Source organism: Cynocephalus volans, chromosome 8 (genome assembly GCF_027409185.1).
Source record: "Cynocephalus volans isolate mCynVol1 chromosome 8, mCynVol1.pri, whole genome shotgun sequence".
NCBI classification, from domain to species: Eukaryota; Metazoa; Chordata; class Mammalia; order Dermoptera; family Cynocephalidae; genus Cynocephalus; species Cynocephalus volans.
This window is the reverse complement of record NC_084467.1, coordinates 98,137,108-98,158,557: the sequence shown is the minus strand read 5'-3', so window position 1 is coordinate 98,158,557 and position 21,450 is coordinate 98,137,108. Positions and strand designations below refer to the sequence as shown.

The 21,450-nt window shown below is 33.6% G+C and overlaps 1 protein-coding gene across 2 annotated transcripts in view; it reads right to left on the bottom strand.

Moving 5' to 3' along the window:
- CEPT1 (choline/ethanolamine phosphotransferase 1) overlaps positions 1–21,450 on the bottom strand; it is a 38,021-nt gene that overhangs the window by 1,327 nt on the left and 15,244 nt on the right. Inside the window, exons 5-8 of one of the 2 annotated variants that reach the window (XM_063105560.1) lie at positions 15,301–15,385; positions 1,383–1,514; positions 761–919; positions 128–253 (exon numbers count right to left, since the gene is read on the bottom strand). In XM_063105560.1, the coding sequence (XP_062961630.1) occupies positions 128–253; positions 761–919; positions 1,383–1,514; positions 15,301–15,385 (502 nt within the window). Of the gene's footprint in view, positions 1–127; positions 254–760; positions 920–1,382; positions 1,515–8,120; positions 8,206–15,300; positions 15,386–21,450 lie in introns of both variants that reach the window. The other variant, XM_063105559.1, reaches the window with a different exon arrangement.

Sequence of the window (21,450 nt, the reverse complement as noted above, 5' to 3'; positions counted from 1 at the left end):
CCAAAGGCATGGGCTTCTGACATTCCAAATCATTACAAGTATATGATCTATCTCTCAGGACTGGCCCACTGAAACAAGAAAACAAGTAGCCTCCAAATCATGAAATAAGACATAGTACAATACTTACCAGAGCAATCCAAAGTACAATATATTCATCAATAAAGCTGTTAAAATACTGGTCCAGAAACAAAAGTGCCGGACCTATGAACGCTGTGTCATGCAAATGCATTTCACTTTTTGTCATGTGTGCAACCTATGAATAAAACAGAATAAATGATGTAGGTATTTTCATATTAGAGCAATTGTGAGCTACACAGTAAATCAGTATTGTGCTCAAATATCAAGTTTCAAGAATTATTTAGCAAAAGTTGTTGAATTTCTAAAACTAAAACCCAACAATATGAAGTGTGTGTAAGAAAGAAAGGGATATACCATGTCAACTAAGCCCACAAAAGATGCTTTTCACAAGGAGCCTGAATTTGAGTGCCCAGATTGAGACAGAAGAATGCAGAAAAACTGAACAAACAAATTAAATAGTGGATGGAAGAGTAAAAAGCTGTAGAGGTTCAAAGCACTTCTGGTAACCTCAAATTGTAGCTTTATAAGGGTGAAAATAGCTCCTATTGTTGATGTCAGGGGATTTTGACTGGAGGAGAGCAAATTCTAGAACTGCTTAGGAAACTACAGAATGAAAACCATGGCCATAAAACCAAAATAAGGTAAAACTTAAAAACAAAACAAATAAAATGTAGGTGCTTACCACAAGCTTATTAGTGATTTTAGCTGATACAAAACCAAATGTCAGTATATAAAGACAGGGATGCTTTTCAAAAAGCTGAACTGCTGATTTCTTGTAGATCATTGCAGCTAATGTAATCACTGATCCAATATGAAGAAAAGGAGAAAGAACACTTGTTCCCTGTACAGAGTGAAGAGAAGAGTTAATAGTATTCAATACCCATCAACTACTATGTGGATTTGCTGTAAAACGGTTCAACTCAAACTTTTAAGAACCTCATGGTACCTGATGGCCGGCCATCAATTTCTATAAACTGAAAACCAGAACAGCTATCAAAAAGCAGCAGCATGAATTGGTTAGACATGAGCTGAGGATTTCATGTAAGAGGCCAGGCTTATTTTTACAAAGCAGGTCATACTTTTAAAAAAACATATGTGTGTTAAGTGTGTGTGTGCACAGGCACAAAAATATGCATACAAGTATACAAATGTATATATATATAAACCTGAGAAATTTTGGACATAATATTTTTAAGGCTAAGCAGAGACTCTAACTAATGATTTCATACATTTCAGATGAAAAGCAAAGCAATCACAAAATCAAGTCCTACTGTAAATCACTGAAAATCTTAAGATATACTCACTGCTATCGTTGATCCATTTTTGCCAACACCACCTGTGAAGATCACACGGAAGTAATTCGTACAGGAAAAGATGGTCCCTGCTACAGTACAAAGTGCGGGAAAAATCTTCATTTGAATGTTCAGCACTGGAATCTTTAATGGGTAGAGAGAACAATTAAAATATATACTAACTAAAATATGAAAACACTAGTCAAATATTTGATTCATATTCCCAAATACTCTCTACTCCCTCCAGTTTAGTAAATACTTAAAGTAATAGAAGCTTCCTTTTCCTCTTTGCTGTAAGTAACATAACAAGTCTTAAGAGATGAGACTATATAGAAATTAATCTCATTTCTGACATAAAACTTAAAAAAAAAAAACTGATCCAACTTTATTAATTTGTATCATAAGCTAAGTGAGGTTCACCTAATGCTTCCCAGAGGTCTCGCAACAGTGAACCTGGCTGTCTTCTGGACTTTTTTACAAAAGGAATGCACTTTGCCTTTTTCTTCGTGCATTTTTTGAATTCTACCTCTAAATGTGTCGTGTGTTCCTAATTGTTGTGAGAGAGAAAGTATAAAGCATTAGAGAATAGAAATATTTGCAACTAGATTTAAAAATCTGCAAAGTAGAGAATGGAAAAGTTCTATTCAGAAGAGTTCCCAATTCAGGCAACTAGTAAAAGCTGAGGGCAACTAAGAAGGCATTCATATGCAGGAGAAAACACATGTCATGCACGTATAGCTTTACAACTGTGTATCCAAAACTTTAACATATAAGTTCTCTTTTCAGAAAAGTAAAAAATATGTTCTTATAGTATACTGAAATTATGGATTGATTTACCTAAAGTAAGGGGGACTGAGGGAATTGACATCATGCATTTTATCTTGCAAGCACAATATCTATCAATTATTTATTTACTTATTTTATTTATTAAGAATATAATATCTATCAATTAAAATGAAATACAAGGGTACTTCAAAAAGTTTGTAGAAAAATAAAGATAATTCAGGGAGTGGCCGGTTAACTCAGTTGGTTACAGCACGGTGTTATAACACCAAGGTCAAAGGTTCAGATCCTCATAAGGGCCAGCCCACAAAAGAAAACACAAAAAAAGTTAATACAATCTTCCCACAAACTTGAAGATCCCTCATACTCTTGCACTAAATTTTAAAAAATCATTTATGATGATTCTCTTCTTTTTTGCACCCCTTCTTTAGTTTTCCTGGCCTCAAATTTTGTCCAATATGGATTGAAAAGAATACAACAGTAAAATAAATGATATATTTTATTAACAGAAACAAATGATTATAGGAAGATTCCAAAACCCCACAATAGCTTAATAGTCAATGAGTTCTTACAATTAAAACATTTTAATTATTGCTTTTTACATTTTCTAGGGCTGTCAGCTGCCTACACTTTTAAAACCATATAGGAAAAATGACATCCCCCCCCCCTTTTTTTTGTACATATAAACCTCTAGTAAAATTGGCAGACATAAGTCTTAATGTTTGGATACTCCATTTCTTCAAAACTCTTAAGAACTCTGTTTGTGCAACTCTATGACCTCTTGCAAAATTGTAGCTCTAAAAAATCCTGAAATCAATCATTCAGATCTCAAGTTGTTCTGCAGCAGTGTTTAATTTTCTAAACTGAAAACAGGTCAACCTAAAAATCAATTCCAGACCTTTACAGAGCATCCTAAAGGGTTGTCTTCCTTCCCTTACTGATCTCTAACTCCTACAGCCCAAGTTCAAAACTTGTTTTCAATAAAGGAGAAAATCAACACCATGGTTGCTTTGAACTCCAAGAGATTTTTCTGCTTTAGTTCCGGAAACTAGACATTACAATCTAAATGTGATGCACCTGGCTGAAAACAATACTCTGGTTAGTTTCCTGGTTCCCAGCCCCTCCTGCCACTCCTCTCACTTTTTCCTTCATAGAGACAAAGGACTTCCCTGGCAAAGGGGGGGAACACTACATTCCCCCAGATTCCAGAAAAAGCAAAGCATTACTCCATTACATAGTATCCCTGTACTAGGGCCAGGGTACTAAATGAGTGCCAACTCCATATAACAGTAATCTCTGTCACAACTGAACTGAATGAGCTTCATAAGTGTATTTACAATTTGGTGAAACTGCGTTAGGATCATGGAAATTTTTGTCCTTTGAAAGAATAAAGAATAAACACAAACATTAGAAAAGCCCAGCAAATTAGTACAAGGTTTGGATCACAAAGTAAGCAAGTTACAGACCTAGGAGCAAAATATTATAAACATTCTTAGGGCTCTCATCACTTCTGGCACATTAGTTATACACACCAAAACACAAGCTCCTGAATGTAGGATTTTGTTTGAATTTTTGTATCCTTGCTAGAGCCCTGGTTATTGTAGGTGCTCAATATACGTCTGGTGAATGAAGATTAATACCTTCTCCTTTTCTTTTACTCTCTATGTAGAATTTCTGTTTTGGGAGAGTATGAGGAAACATCTTGTCCCCACATTAACAATGAAAAAGGAAGTTAGCTACAAGAAAATATGAAGCAAAGTGAAAGGAGTTAAAGCAATCCCCAGCCTCATCAGGCGATCTCTTAAAAATTGTCACCAATGGAAGCACTTATAGAAAGCACTACAAATTTTGCCATTTTCATCCCACACTCAAGATCAAGGAGGGTATGCATATTCTGTCTTTCCCAATCATTCTCTTTCTTTTATCACCTTCTTAGAACTCATCAAAGGTGGCCAAAGTGCATCCACTCTATAGCCAGAGTTGTGCTGAAAACACCTTTATCTCAGGTCTGCCTGGAGTTTCAGTAGTCTTCAAGACTTGGGAAGATTGGGAACTCCCTTGGGTCATGGTGACTGTCTCATAGCCAGGTGGGATTCATGCCATGAAAGCATGCATCCAAATAACATCAAAACTAATATGATTCATCTTTAAAAAGGTTAGAGACGGAGAAAAAAAATCAAATTCTCAGCACCTTTACCAGATTACAGTGGATATGTTTTGGTTCAATAGTTTGGATTAATGCAGATTAAAATCTGTTATTAAACTGATGGACTAGTTTTCTTATAAGCATGATAAAATGTTCTTATAGACTTTGTAAATTTCAGCAGAAATAGAAAGTATCATTTTGAGTTTAGATACTTTCTTCCCAAGAATGTGTGAATGCCTATTTGTAATTCATTCTAATATAGGTGAATTCCACCAAAATACAGCAAATGTTAAATCTTAATAATTACAGTGTCCACCAAGTGTTTAAGGAAAAACACCAAGTGATGGAGTTTGGATGTGTTGTTCCCTCCAAAACTCATGTGGAAATTTGATCTCCAATGTGGCAGTGTTGGAAAGTGATTGAGTCATGGGGGCGGATCCCTCATGAATGGATTAATGCTCTCCCTGGGGGAGGAGGGGTAGTGAGTGACTTCTCGCTCTATTAGTTCCCGCAAGAGCTGATTGTTTAAAGGACCCTGGCACCTCCTCTCTCTCTTGCTTCCTCTCGCCATGCCATCTGCTTGTACCTGCTAGCTGCCTGCCACTTTCTGCCATGAGTAGAAGCAGCCTGAGGCCCATGCCAGATGCAGTTGTCCCAGAATCGTAAGCCAAATAAACCTCTGTTCTTTATAAATTACCCAATTTCAGGTATTCTGTTATAGCAACACAAAACAGACTAAAACACCACGTCTGAATTATTTAAGTGTAAGGGCATTTTTAATGCCCTCTTAGTTCAAGAATGAAATATAAATAATTCACACTACATAGTAAGTCTTCAGTTCTATCAAATGAATCCTGAAACTTCACCTGTAGTAACATTGACTCATCTGCTTTACCTGGATTCCAGAAGGTGTCTTGTGGTTTAATACATATCAACTACTACATTTAATCAACTACTGTATTTAAAAGGATCAAATGTCAATGAAAGTAACCATAAGTGGATTACATGTGGGTCTCTTCTAAAGTGAGGATATTTTCTGTCCTATTTTAAAAAGTGATATGATAGAAGACAATTCTAAGACATTCCAAAAGGAAATATTCTTTGGGGGAAGCAGTAACAAAAAGCGTGTTTCTTGTTTCTTGCAATGTGTAAACCATGCACTGACTTTTGTGCATGAAAATAATTTCCTTCCTTAAGAAAAAAAAAAAAAATCAAAAACAACAACTTAGACTAACTACAATAAAAACCCACCTCTTTGGAGGAAAAACCCCAGCAAGGAATGGGTAATCCATATTCAGTAGATGTAAATCACTTACCTTTGCAAAATAGCTGATCTTCTGGAATCAGCCTTTTGAAGACATTTGTACTGTTTTTGTTTGTTTCTTTTTACCATAAATTTGCCTTCTAAATATCAGTAAAAGTCTTTTAATTTAATGAAGACTTGGTAAACAATTTCCATTTTATAGACTCAATTTCAAAAGAGATGAAAATTTCATATCTGAGCCCTAAATAAATATCTTTCTTCCATTTTGGCCTACAAATGAATGGGAGGACTACATGTATGGAGTACCTGAAAAAGTTCATGGTATTATTCACATTATCTTTTAATTCTTTTTTTCCATGAATTTTTAAAAATATCCTTGTATTAATTGTTCCAGAACTAACATAATGCAATTCAAAACAGCATATTTAGTAATAAACCCATAAGACTAAATAAAAAGAAAAAAGGTGGCTTGAGGTCAATTATGGTAGTCTTTGCTAGCAGTTGCTCAAAAATCACAGAAGTCTCAAATATCACCAGAGAAGTCAGGTCCTTTCCTTTTAGTGAAATGATGCTAAAAGTAGGACCAATGAAGCTAATAATAGGACAGGGGTCCAGGAATCTGAATCCTGCAACCTAACCTTACTACTCCTGGAATTGGATTCTAGAGTCTGAAAACTCCATTTCAGTCTTGAATCTGAGAGTTCCTCAGATAACTTTTTAAAACATACAATATGAACGAATGGATATATTATCTTAATTACAAGTAAGGATAAAACAAAATATTTTTTAAAAGAAAAAAATTATATCTGTTATGTACTTGTACAGACTATATGTACAAATCCTACTGAAAAAGGTAAAAAGGATACCTGAAGCAATCTACTGCCAGGCACCACCTAAGAAAGGATATGTGTATAACATGTATAGATAACTTCAATTACAATATTTTATGCATTTCCATATTTATAAGGATAATTAGGCATATAAACCAGATGCTGACTTATTTTCAAATGATCAAGAAATCCCTTTTTTAAAAAATATATATTGGTATGCTCAATCCTTATAGGCAATATATACATGGGGGAAATTCTGGTATAAAACACAAGGCCTATAAAAATAATGATCGATACAGTCAAGGGACATAAAAAACTTAGGTGGAAGTGGGGGTAGGCTTTAGGTTTTATGATCTGGTTTCAGGAGAAAAATATCTATTCTTTCCTTCCTTTAAGGTCAAATTGTTAAAAAAGTAAATAATGTACCGAAGAGCACGTGTTAAAAAAATCACATCTTTTCTACACATTAGTTTCAAAAGCCAATAGGGTCTCTGTAGTAAGATCTAAGATATATTTATATATGATATTATGTACGTGATTTAATAGTTTTGGAATTTTCCTGGTTGACTGTGGATTATTTTTATTACTTCATCTCCTCCCTCCTCACAACCCCATCCTCCGAACAAAATGCATTTAACAACTAATTTCTGGTAATAAATATGTAGGGAAGTATGTCAATTCATTTCCTCAAATACCTAATTTACCATCATAAAGTGAGTTAGGTAAAGGAAAAGTCTTGCTCATTAAATTTCCCTTATACTTTAAAATTAATCTGATTTTTAAAAATTACATTCACTTAGCTTTAATAATAAACCCTTTTGTAAGATCACACCAAATGAATTACAAATACTGTTTTATGAAGCTGTGGTGGTTGTGAACAGTAGTTAACCAATGACCAGGGACAAACTACTTTGACCCAAATCTAGAAGAATACTTTTTAATTGTAAGAGCAGAAACAACTTTTATTCCATGCTTACTATTTGATAGGCACTTCATTTAACAATTCACAAAATAACTTTATGAGATAGATATCATTATTGTCCTCATTTTACAGAGGAGAAACCTAAGCCAGACAGAGTTATAAAACAGATTAAATTCACACAGTAGCAGTGGAGGCTGGATCAAATGCAGGCAGTCTGATTCCAGAGCCTACCTTCTTGGCCCCCATATTATATTCCCTCTCTCAGAGGTTTGAGGAAAAGAATCAGTGTTTGTAGAGGTATTATATTTCAGGTCAGGCTGAAAATCAAGGTCTTGGCTTGTTAAAACAATCTCATGGCACTGATTTCATTTAATAAGTATTTATCCTATTTTTGGGCCAGAGTTAAATTGTAAATTTAACCCAAATTTGTTATTCAGCCTTACACATATGACAGAAAAACTAGTAAAGTCCTGTAATTCAGAAAGAGTTTAGGTCTAATTTAATCTTCTCACTACCTGCTGTTTCCTCATCTGTAAAACGGGATAACAGTAATAATTCAGACTCTCAATGGACTTCAAAAACAACAGCCTGGGAATAGACCTTATGTACCACTTAACTCCAAGTAGTAAAATTCACCATGCTCTAAAGAGAAGTTTGCGTCCCATTCTTTGCTGTGACTTTTCATTTTCAGAAAAAAATAAAATAATTTAACACATTTTCCTTTAACTGTATTATCCTATATTAGAAAACACAAGCAAAAGTTACAACATGCATTACATGGGATACACAATGTGAACAAAATTACCATAGATTGCCAAAAAGGTGGTCCTCCAATCACTGCCAGCAAATGCATGATTATTATGAAGATTTGCACTTCAGTCACATCAATTCTGATTAGGTACAAAAAGCCAAAAAAGCATAATTACTCAAAACAATTTCAAGTTAATTACTTGCAAGCTTAGCAGCATTCCTCTATCATGCACAATAGAAAAATCTTAAATACTGAAGAGAGGGGAAAAGGAGGTGTCAGAAATTTGTTATGAGCAAAATCATATAAAATCCAGAGCCTTTTAATTTAATTTGATGAATTTCACAGAGCAATAAAAACCCCTCCTTTCCAAAGGAAATTTCTGACTCATTGAAGTTGGGCTGAAACTGTAGCTTAACCTTTCCCACCAAAAAAAAGGGGTGTGTGCATTAAATTTTGAGTGTCAAGCAGAGAATTACATTGCATTGCTATATGATATGAAATCTTGAAATAAGTGCTTTGTAGTATCAAATGAGAGAAATGGTGAGCTTTAACTAAAATAACATAAATCCCTGAAACCTTGCAAAACTTACTGCCCTTTTAGATACACTGTTTAATGACTAACATGGTATGGGTGTAAAAAAAATATTTCATCCAATTATTAATCAAATTCTTATTCTCACTAGATTATTTACCCTAAAATTTCTGCAAAGAAGATACTGAAAGCAGCCAAGAACTAGCTTTGGGGTTGCTGAAAATGATCTTACAGTCAAGAAGAGACAAACCTGGTGCAAAAAAACAGGGCAACAGAAATTAGAAGCCTGAAAGTCTGAAAAAAAGAATATGGGCAAAAAGATTGAGGAGCAAAGCATATGCCAGTATTCCTTTCCTTCTCTAAACTAGCACTTGATATTTTCATTCTTAGATTACTGGATCCAAATGCTTTTTAATTTTGAGAATTCATCCTACAAATATGCTAGCATAAAATGATGTTTGTATAAGGTTATTAACTATAGATTTATAATAGCAAAAAAATTTTTTTAAATCCCTTAATGAGGGAGTGGCTATATAAATTATGGTGCTTCCATACAATGTAATATTTTGAAGCTTTTAAAAAAGACTGGGGCAGCTCCCTATATACTGATATGGAAAAATATCAAAGTTATATTAAGTGAAAAAAGTTGCAGAATGTGTATAGACTATTTTTTGTGTGTAAAAAAGAAGAAAAATAATATTCTACCTTTATTTTTGCCAGTAACTGCATAATAATTTTCTGGAAGGATAAATTTTTTTTTTTTTTTTTTTTTAAAAAGATGACCGGTAAGGGGATCTTAACCCTTGACTTGGTGTTGTCAGCACCACGCTCTCCAAGTGAGCGAACCGGCCATCCCTATATGGGATCCGAACCCGGGGCCTTGGTGTTATCAGCACCGCACTCTCCCGAGTGAGCCACGGGCCGGGCCCTGGCAGGATAAATTTTTAAACTAAGAACAATGGTTACCTACTGGGGAGGACAATGTGGGAACTGGGCAGCTGAGAGATAAGGATGAGGATACTTTACACTGTATACCTTTTTATGTTAGTTTTTCAAAGTAAAAAATTTACCTATTAAAAGTAATCAGTCTAAGAAATGTAGATATCAACAACAGTAAGGGGGTTGAATTCCCAGATCAGAATAGAGCCCCCATTTCTAAAATTGATACTTAAAGCAATCAATAATGTGAGCTTAAAATATGTAAGCTCTCATGCCCATGATATATAACTGGGTTGAAACCAGTCTCTTACACTAAAAAACTGATCTCTGTTTGCTCAAGAATATTTTTTAAACAGAAGCTGATTTAACTGCAAACATATAGTGATGTAGTTGTCTTGATATACACATTCACTGAATAAAAAAAAAATGGACTGAATTAGGCTAAAAAAAATCTGTAGAGCTGACCTGGTGAGTGGTGTTGCCAATAAGGGGAATTACACTCAGTAGCAGACTCAGGAGACTAAGCAGGTAGGTGTCAAAGATGATCGATTCTGTCTTGGGTGGAGAAGGGTAGACATCTTACATTTTGCTGGATATATGAAGTAGCCTTTTGGAAGGGGAAGGGCCAGAAGTATAGAATTACAAAATAAAAATGGAGGGAACCTCATGCAATTAATTTTTGTACCATGGATGAATATAAAAGAGAATAGGAAACATGAAAGATCTCTACAAAGTCTCAAATTGGGATTCTTAGGAAAAATTTTATAAAATAGCCTGCTGGAAGTTTTGGAAGACAGAATTTTCTACACTGTTCAGATACTGTCATTATAATTAGATCAACAATGTTTTAATGTTAGAAGAAAGGGCCAGGAAAAACTTACTTACCAGTTGGTAGGTAGGAATATTTTTTCACATTTGTTTATCTGGTTTAAAGTAATACTCGGAACTCCAGGATGAGCCCCTTCTGCCCAGAATCATGAGAACTGCCTATCAGCACTCATGGAAATGTGGCTCTAATTTTTACTGTCAACGAGAAAGTGTACAGTGCAAAGCCATCCCCAGGGATGGGAAGTAAAGCAAGCTAAGAGGGACAGGTGGCAGAAATGATTAACAATAACAAGAGTTAATGATTCTGCTTCGAATAGAGTAGTTACATGACAGTCTATTCTTCCACCTTTCCATTAAGAAGACTCTCTGTATGGGCTGAATTTACTGTAACACATATTAGGAGGAGGCTCATTTTCATCTTTTTGGCCATGCAAGAAAGATATAATTATCTTAGAAGGAAGAATATTATATAAAGACAGGAATTTGACATTTCTGTAATTACTTCCTTTTTATCATTATTACTATTTTAAAAATGGAGAAGCATGGGTGATAATATTTCCAAGTATGGGGATTATTCCTCAAAAACAAAGACAAAGAAACCCACCACCACCACCACAACAACAAACAAAGCGCTTCAAGACACAAAAGATATTTGGTAGAAGAGCACCCAAAACACCAGAGTGATTAAAAAAAAATGTATGGGAAAACAAATTTCTTATCTGTAGCATGAGATTTCACAGCCAAAAATTTGGAAGAATAAAATCAGATGATACCAAACATAATTTTCTGTAACCGTGAAGGTATTTGAACAACTGGACCAGTATTGCTTTAAAATAATTTCTTTTTTTTTTTTTTTTAAAAGATGACCAGTAAGGCGATCTTAACCCTTCACTTGGTGTTGTCAGCATCATGCTCTCCCAAGTGAGCCAACCGGCCATCCCTATATAGGGGTCCAAACCTGTGGCCTTGGTGTTATCAGCACCACACTCTCCCAAGTGACACAGGGGCTGGCCTGCTTTAAAATAATTTCTATTTCTACTTCATTTTAATATAAGTTGTCAAAAGACAAAAAGAATTTGCTCAATTGCTGTGGATAACCCATAATAAATACTCTGGTCAGAACACATACAAATTACTACAGCAAGCCAGAAACAAACATTGTTCTGATGGCTGTCACAAAAGAAAAATGGAAAGAAGCAAATCAGTTGTGGAGCCTAAGCTCTTCCATTCTTCTGAAGGGGAGGCTATAAATGTGGTAGTCCAAGGTCAAAATAACCTTCAACATCTGTAATAACCCCCTTGGGTCAATCATTCCTTACAACACCCTAACGGTCTATTGAAGAACGAAGTGTCCTAAATGAATATGGGTAATTTTTGCTTCTAAACAAGGTAACAGAGAATTTCTCTAGTTGAAGTGAGGATCTCAGAGGGCCTTCATCACCACAGAAAGGCAGCTTAGAAAACTCCCTGACAAGGGCAATTTTTACACCAGAAGTACAAAATAGCTTTTAAAAGTGATAAAGTGGGTGTAACAACTCCAAACTAAGTTAGCTAACTATGAGGAAAATTTCTAGCTTGAGAGATTCAATTTTATTTCTTGGTGTCCAGAAAGATACTTAAGAAATGCATATGAATTCCAAGACTCAGTATTGAAGGATGTGAAGGGATTTAAATGACATTCTGAGAGTCGATAAGCATGTTAATCACCTTTTCCAAGAATTTTTCATGTCTTTCCCCTCTAAAATCAGAAATATGACAATGTGTTTTTCTTCTACATGTGACACATGCATTTCAAAGATATAATTCTAGTTAATCTATAAATATAGTTTTCTTAAACTATAAATAGTAAATATAACTGTTGTAATATGCGTTGGCTATTAGTTTGGTTAACATATATTCACTAAGGATAAATTCAGAATGTCAAAGGAATCTTGACTTGTACAATTTGACTTCTGAGCTACTGTTAAAAAGAAACATTCTGTTTAAAAAGTCATCCATTTGAAGGTGTCTGGAATCCTGTTCAAAGATTACATTGCTATTAATTACAGATTTGTAATTATTTGTAAATGGATCTGAAGTTCTAAGGAATTTATGCATAACCAGAGCATGGCATTCATTAATAAGCTTCACCAGAAATACCAAGGGTGAGGTAAAATGTTGATGAACTGAAATGATTACTCTAGAAATTCCACAGACTACCTTCCAGTATTTTACTTTCTACTCTTGATAAGGGGGAAACTTGGCATGGTAACTTAGATTAATGTGAAATATTAACCATATAGCTGAGTGATACATTTAAGTATTTTTAGTTCAAATGTTATATATAAAGAAAACAGACAAGTATCTATTTTTGAAATATACTGAATTATTAAAAATAGTATTACCTACCACATAAATGACTATGTGGATCTTCAGATTTTCTGAGAAGACTAAAAAAAAAAAAGCCCATTGAATAACTTTGAGTAAGCAGAGAAGAATATAGCCAAGGGCTAGAATAGAACAAGTACTCTAAAATAAGAAGAGCTAGAGTGCAGTTCTCAAATTTAAGGGACAGACTATCCTTACCACCTCGGAGGACAGAAGTTAAAGGAGAGTCCTCCTCTCACCTCATTTAGTAACAATCTTGGAGTTAAATAAAGGGATCACGAATTTATTCTTCCTCTCTAACTAGCACAATCAATTCCAGATGAAATCTGCAAACTATTGAGAGTTACTAACATACCTTAAAATTAATATAACAATAATGATAATGAAGACCTACTATAAGCCATGCACTGCAGTTAGCACATTATATTTTTAACCCTTTTAGTCTTCATAACTACCCTAGGAGGTAGAAAATATTCTCATCATTTTATAGATGAGAAATTTAGTAAGAAAGGTTAAGTGACTTTTCCAAGTTTACAGAAAAAATGAGAGGCAGAACTTTGAAACAAACTGGGAGTGCTGTTCCTACGCAGTGCTAACTCTAAATCTTTCATCTACCAACCAATTGGGGCAAACATTTGTCCTAAGTTTTTAACTTACTATTGCTGAGATGTCTACACATTTCAGAATGATGCCTCCTTATTCTACAATTTTACCAAAAATTCTAGAATATAACAGGTAACAGTTGATAGGATTAGATGATAATAAATTAAATTAATTTAGAAACAAATTATTAAGAACAATTTTTTCTGAAGCTTTTTTCCCAAACTTTGAGGGGTGCAGGCAGTACATCTGAATTTTATTTGAATGATCAAATCAGCAAAAGCAACAAATATAAAAAGCAAAAAAAAAAATCTCTGCAAGTTAGCAATGGTAAAGACAAGGTATCTAGAGAAAACAGAATATATCTTGAAAACAGTTTTTATGATGTTAAAATGTATTAGTTTCAGAAGCATTTTAGCAGAAAGGGCTCTATAAATATAGGGTACTTTGTTATAATGACAAACAAGGTGAAGGTAAATAATACAGTCATAATTCTGACTGCTAATTTCAGTAAGAACATTTGGGAGAAGATCTCTGGTGAGTACAAACAATAATAAAAAATGAGCCTTCAAAAATTACAAATCTAGACAACTGCAATGAGCATAAAAGTATAGGTCTTTGGAGAAAGTACTGGAAGACAGAGTTAAGGATAAAGAGATGTTAATAATGCACATTATTCTACCCTAGGAGTGAATCCCACAAGTAATTATGCAAATACACTGTAAATTCAACTGAAAATGGCTTTACTTTTGCTCCTAGAACATGTCTATAGCATTTCTCAGTATTCTCTATAGTCCAAGGTTATTTTGAAAAATGATGTGGAATATCCTTTACTATTAATTTGTCTCCAAAGCCATCACTACTGCCATTGAATAACTGGATTTACAATGCTACTATATACATTTCAGAAAAAGCTCTGCTAACAAGGGATTCCCTATTTCTATTATATTGTTGACACAATATTACAATGTTTACAATTCTTTTTTGCAGGGTGGGGGGATTTAATGTAGGAAACCTAACACAGCCTTGTATTACTAGAATGATCCATCAGGTTTTCAGATGAACAGTTCCCCAACGTTCCCTGAACTGTAAAATAAATTGACTCTAAGCTCTACTTTTTTCTTGTAAATACACCTTTCATACTAAAGTGTGAAGGATTCTGGATTATCTTACCAGGAAAACATTTTCTAATAAATAGTTTTGAACTTTTAAAAGTCATAAGGTCAAAATTACAATTCTAATATCAGAGGAGAAAGATATATTACACTTAGCACTATGTTAAGGAAACATGCATTTACTGAAAAAAAAAACCATCCGAAAAAGGAAGGTTTTCAAAGGATGACTAGTTACATGAAAAACTAAGGATATTTAGTTTTAAAAGCACAACTAAGAGAGGACAATATTAACCATAGCAAATAGAAATGAGAATAGCTTCTAGCATACATTTTTTACAACACCAAGATCATTGTAAATCCAAGCAGAAGAACCAGTACTAGAATGCTTAAAGGATATGCTAAAGAAGTCAAGAGAATAAGCAGAATCTTTCCTACATTAATAAAAAGGGTCTTCTCAATTTACTTATCTAAGAAAAAATTCTGCTTGCTTTATTGTTTTCAAAATAGAAATACTAAAAGAAAAAAATTTCTATTTAATGGTGGAAAGGTATTTGTTCTCAAAAATATTAAGTAGAATAAAAATAATATTAAGCACAATTCATAAATGAGAGAATTGGCTTTAGAATCAATTAAGCAGAAATACTACTTTTCAAAAAATTCTGTTTAATAGGGTGGATTTTTATTGCCCTATTACATATTAAAATTATTTGTTTTCTAATAAACTGTTTGTCTGTGAAATAGCACCAGGAAGACTTTTGATTTTTCATTTTTTTACTCTGTGCATGACAAAGGTGCTGTCTTTACTGAGTTCACACCACTGTTCATCAGACAGCATGAATATTCTAGCAGTTACCGTGAAGTTCCAGAACCAAGGCCCCAGGGTTCCTGTGAGAAGCTGGCAGATTATAATTATGATCTGGGACTCTGTAACATCGAATCTATGCATAAGGAAACAAACATTTCAAAATAACTTTACTCAGAGCTTTTGCTAAAGAGCCCTACTGAAAAAGGTAACAAAAGTAGACTTAAAAGGTAGCATTCTCTTTATAAAGACACCTAAAGATTCAATGATACAATTAAGTACTATACTGTCCTTATGCATACACATATATTTCTTAACTAAATCAAAATAGTAAAAAAGTTTTAAAAATTAAAACTATAACACACTGAAAAAATGACTTGTAAGGAGGCAGCTGGAAACACGAGTATTAAGAATGCAGTCAACTCTCAATTACCTATGAGTGACGAATACTACTTGCCAAATAATCATACTGTCTATGACATATGTCCTTCAGTGCCTGAACCTATCCAGAACTTCCCTGTAGATAGGAATCCTTCTATCCCTCAGAAGCCCTGGTGTATATTTTTAAAAAACCACTAATCATCTCATAATCCTCCACCACCTCAAACTTCATCACACTCCGACCTCTGCTATCCCCCCAAGTTAGCACATGTACATGGAAAAGTAAGTGGGAAAGAATCTAGTCAAGAGTAACTTTTTTTGGATATGGTTGTAGCTAAATCAAATTGGTCATCTCCTTATCCTATTTCCTAATAATCTCTAGTCCAGAATCTTTTCCTTTTTCCTCTTTCTTTTCCCTAATTCCATAGCAACTATACAGCATTAGTTTATTAGTTGTAAAAAAATAAGTAAAACATCCAATTCAATCACTAAGGAAGTTTTGGAACACGGATGGTGACAGAAAAAGAGTAGCAGTATGGAACAGACTTCAAAAAAAAACTGTAACAATTAAAATTAAGAACTGAGGAATGCTAATGAGATCGAAAGATGTCCACGATTTTACCTGATGATTTGAGGGCCCAAATTGCAATTTAGGTCTCACCTTAATACAAACGGTTGTTATAGAATATTAACTATAACAACTGATAATATTAAATGGATATAGCTGGGGTACAAATGAATGAAACATTGTTGAGAAAAAAATAAAAAACTAGAGAGTGAAACTAGACACTAAAAGAAAAATCTCCAGTATTTAATAATTCACGTGATAAGTATTAACATTTAAACATTTAAAGATAAGCAGATCCTATATAGGTATTCAATAGAAAGTTTCCTAATTCTAAATTCACAGAAAGTGGATTAGACATTAACAAACAACAGTTTTTTATCGCTAGGAGGTCTTCAAGTTACTATTTCTTAGAAGTTACTTGGATAAGATGAACTGGATTTGTCAGACTACCAGTGGAATTACATAGTCTATTAATTTTTTTCATTTAACTACAGAAAAGAAAAGTGGGAAGCTATTTACTTACACAGAAATAAACATTAGGTGGCAGGGTTTAGTTAATGCAAACATGAAACCTTAGAAGCATAAACTGAAAAATGTAATAAAAAGAAAGATCAATATTCTGCCTACTGTAATTACAAATCAGTACACTAGAAATAAGATCCGTAAAATTAACAGACTCACAGACATTATAAATAGAAAGAATCTTAGAGATCACCTAATCCAAAATCTTTATTTTACAAATTAGGAAATGAGGCCCATGAAAATTACAGATCTTGCCCAACCTGATATACAGACAAGATAATTCGGAGATATACCGGCCTGCCTTTGGTTCATTATAATTTCCTTCTTTTTTTCACTTGAAAAGATAATTTAAGAGTTTTTCCCCTCCTGAAATTATAATTTAAATAAGAGTTCTGCCTTTATAGTGTGGAAGATTTAAGACCCACGTTTTGTACAAATATATTCTTATTAAAAAGACTGTTTGGGGTTTCTAAGCATTTAATTTATGAGTCTATATATATATATATCTACAAGTTATGTATTTAACAATACCTAGATATAGAGGGTTTAGGCCATAAAGAGAGAAAATATGAATTCTTCCATTTAGTACAATCCATAAACATTTTTAAGAATTTTACAAATGTTTACAAATGAGCTTTAACTCATACTTATCTTCTTCCACCAACCCAATCCTTCCATGAAGTTCTAGCCTCTAACTCTATATACCTCCCCTATCTTTCATATCCATGCTAGTAAAAATCTTAAAGAGCTAAGCTGGGTCTAGAAGGGTCCCAATGAACAGTACTGTCAGATATCTACTTGCTCAATACAAGAATGCTGTGAGTACAGGGGTCTGTCTAGATGTGACAGGCACTAATATTCTCTGTGCAAGGCAGCTTTTATCTGTGATCAAAGTACAGGAAGATATAGTTCATAATTTCACGTAAGAAGTATCCAAAGCATATTTGATTTCTCACGATGCTAGACTTTGAATGGAGATTAATTATGGATGAATTAAAATTCTGTGCCTATTTTTGTTTAAGATACTATGAGCATACTTAAGAGCAATTAAAAACAGTAACATTGTACAAAACTATGCTATCTACCATAAGTTAATCATTGTGCAGCATATGCATGTACTGAAACAACATACTGTACCCCACAAATATGTACAAATAAATGTTAAAATATTTTGAATAAAAATAAATAAAAACAGTAACATTAAAGAGACCAAGGAGAAAAAAAAATTATGTGCCATTCTATTTTATAAAATTATTAAAAGTAAAACAACCTGAGTTTATTATACATAAAAAAGAAATTCTCATGATTTGTTTCACTCACGTGTATAAAAAATCAAAATAAAACAATTCAAATAAAAGTGTTTTCAAATAAGATTCCTAATGTACTTAAGGCTGTTTTCACTTCCCTCTAAGAAAGAAAAAGAAAATGCAAGTGATTTTTAAAAATTTCTTTACTCAAACTACATTTCAGAGTTGACCTTGTTCTTTCCTTATTAAGCAAAATAAAATTCCGCCTTTCTTTTCCATGCATATAGTACAAACTTCACTTCAATATTTAACCTATTATACACCTGTCTATTCTGGATGCTCTTTAGAAATATATGTGAAATCTAAAATAGTGTTTTTAAGACTTCTTTAGGCTTATCTGTATGTATTCTACATGCCTCCATTGCACTGGTATTTTAATAAATATCTCCTTAAACATAAAGTACTCACAGCATATTTCTATGAATGTTATAGCCTGCTTTTAATTTAAAAAAAGAGTCGGTATTGCCTTAGTGCAAATGTAGAATTTCTGAAAATTGAATACAATTTCCCAAATCAAAACCAATCCCTTGTAATAATATATTTAATTTAAATTTAGATGTTCAATTGAAACTGGCCTCAAAATTGCTTTTTTTTTTTTTTTTTTTTACAGCATTAGAGGGAAGCACTTCAATCTCAGTGGCAGAGTTTCCTATCTAGTTCCTCTGCCTGTTACCCTAGAATTCCTTTGGTCCTGCATCTTTAGCTATTGTGATCCATAAATTATCCACCTCCCCTCCCTTCACTACCTTTAGTCTCTTCTCTAATGGACTTCTAGTGACCTTGTATGCTCATATTTCTCTCATTAAAAACACAAAACCCTCCTTCTTTTGAGCTTCTCTCTCCTCTAACCAATGCTTCTCTCCTTTCCATCATAGCCACACATTTTATAAGTAACCTTATATAATATGTAGTAAGTAGCAGTCTACTTATTTATTCCATTCTTACCCCCTACAATCTGGCTTCTGTCCCCACCATTATATAAAAACTGCTGTGAATGGCTCATATTGCCAAATTCAATGCACACTTTTCTGTCCTCATTTTGAGTCTTAGCAGCATTTAGCATTGTTCTTTCTCTGAAATTCATCCCTCGTCTGCCTTTTCATTCCAGTATGCCTCCTCCTACTCTGGCTGTTTAATAACTTTTATGGGCTTCTTTCTAAGTTTGCTCTCTAAGTTTTCAGCTATTTTCATTCTACTTGGGTATCTAAAGTCCCTCACATACATTTTCTAGGCAGAACTCTCCCTTTAAATAGGTTCCTCTTCCTGTAGTGCTTTTCTCCATCTTCCACCCAACCACCCAAGGAAGGGAACTGGGAGTCGTTCCAATCTCTGCCCTCTCATTCATTCCCCACATCCAAATAGAAACTATGCTCTGTAGTTTCTATCTCTTAGGTCTCTCTCTAATCTATTCCTTTCTCTGCAATAGCACTCCATTGTGTTAGTTTAGGTTTCATCATTCCTCACATTAATTACACTGATGCTTCTTACAGGGTCTCCTTGCTTCTGTCACAGCCTACTCCAATTTACCCTCTGCCATGATGCCAGGCTGATCTTTCTAAATGTACTTTTGTAATTTCCCTGCTTTTGGAGTTGTAAAAGTTCCCTGCAGATTCAGAATAAAAGTCCACATTTCTTGGCAAAGCACAGAAGGCTCTTGCTTTTCTGGATCTTCTCCAGCCTTATCTCCAGCTACTGCCCTACAGGCATCTTATAATCCAACTACATGGATCTGCTTGCAGTTCTACAATACATACTTCATCATAGGGAAACACCATGAGAGACATTCTAAGACTGGAAGATAGAAAGCTGTGATATCAAATCACTCCTAAAAACACCATCTATTTACTCTTCTCCTACTTCCATGGTTAATTCTCTCTTCCTTCAGTTCCCACACCATAATGTTGGTACTGCATTACTTGAAAGGAAAGAGAATACATTAAAGCTGGTTTAAATAAGCTTTCAAAATAATGGCTTGAAAGTTAACTGTGAGATAATAACCAATGAAACATATACTATGTAAAATCCAGATATAACAAATTCTGCCATTTTTGAAAACAACAGCATCACTAAAAATTAAAACTGAGTTAGGGCAAACCAAATGATCTTAGAAGTCTATTATATTTTATGGGCTTGCCTAATGTGGAGAAAGACTGTAAAAATAGTATTGAAATAAAGAAAAGACTATGAAAATGATATTGAGGAAAAAAATAACTGTACACATTTTCAATTACTGTTTTATATCAGAACTCTCCGGTATTTTCTAAGCATTGATCACGTTATAGATTGCTAATGAATGAAGAGGCAAACAAGTTTTCACAGGACACTCGTCTCTGCTACTATCTGTAGTAAGAATAACTACCACCTTAAGATGACCCTTAAACATTCTAACCCCCTTTATTTTGAAATTATATTGAGACATGTCTATCAAATAGCTAACATTGAAAGTATTAGTAATTATTCAGTTACTGTCATAAAAACATCTTAAATTCTATTTAAATAAATTTAGCAAAAATCATATGATGAACTTGTATTGAACAGTTAAATTTCTATGTATCCTGGCTCTTTCAAGGCCTTGAAAACTAAGTATACTAAAGATCTAAATTTTTTTAAAAAATCCATTAATGATTCATCTTACACACTAGGTTAAGATGTTCTCCTGTCATTGGCCTTCAGAAATTTTTATTTTGACATTTCATAAGGTATATAATCTTCTCAATTTTTTTCTCTTTGAATGCTATGCCATGAAAAAAGAAAAACTTAAGTGGTGTAACTTGGATCTGTGATACTTAATGAAACACCAGTTAGTGACTGCCATCCTTAACCTTGTTCCAAAACTGGTTTACTCACTAATATTTATGGAAAAGTACTAATCACCAGGTAGAAACTATTCATTTTGGAGTTTGAAAGAAGTTTGTATTTTTAAATTCTCAGGCATTTTGTTAGCAGTAATAATCTATGCTGTGTGCTCGTGTCAACCGAATTATCGAGAACTTAGATTTTTATAGATCCATAAATAAAAGTGTGAATATAATAAAACCTAATTAAGCTATAAAATTTAGAGATGAGAGTTGCTCTTTGTTCTCAGAAACTATCTTATCTTTCCTGAAAATGTGTTTTTATACATCAAAATAAAACATGGAATTAAGTTGAATAACAGTAGGGGAAAAAAGTGAATTTGTCTATGGGAAAGACAAATGGAGATGAGTGAGGAAGGGGTAATGCTTTTCATCTTGCTTTAAAACTACTGGTAGGGAGGTTCTGATATTTTCTTTTAAAAGTATAACAGAGGGATATATGACAGAGAATATTATGGAATAACTATAATAATAAAATTTTAAAATTTCTTTTATTTCTTAAACTAATTTAGCAATTTGATCAATTCCTAATAACTCAAAAACCTATAAGCAACATTCTTCATATTTG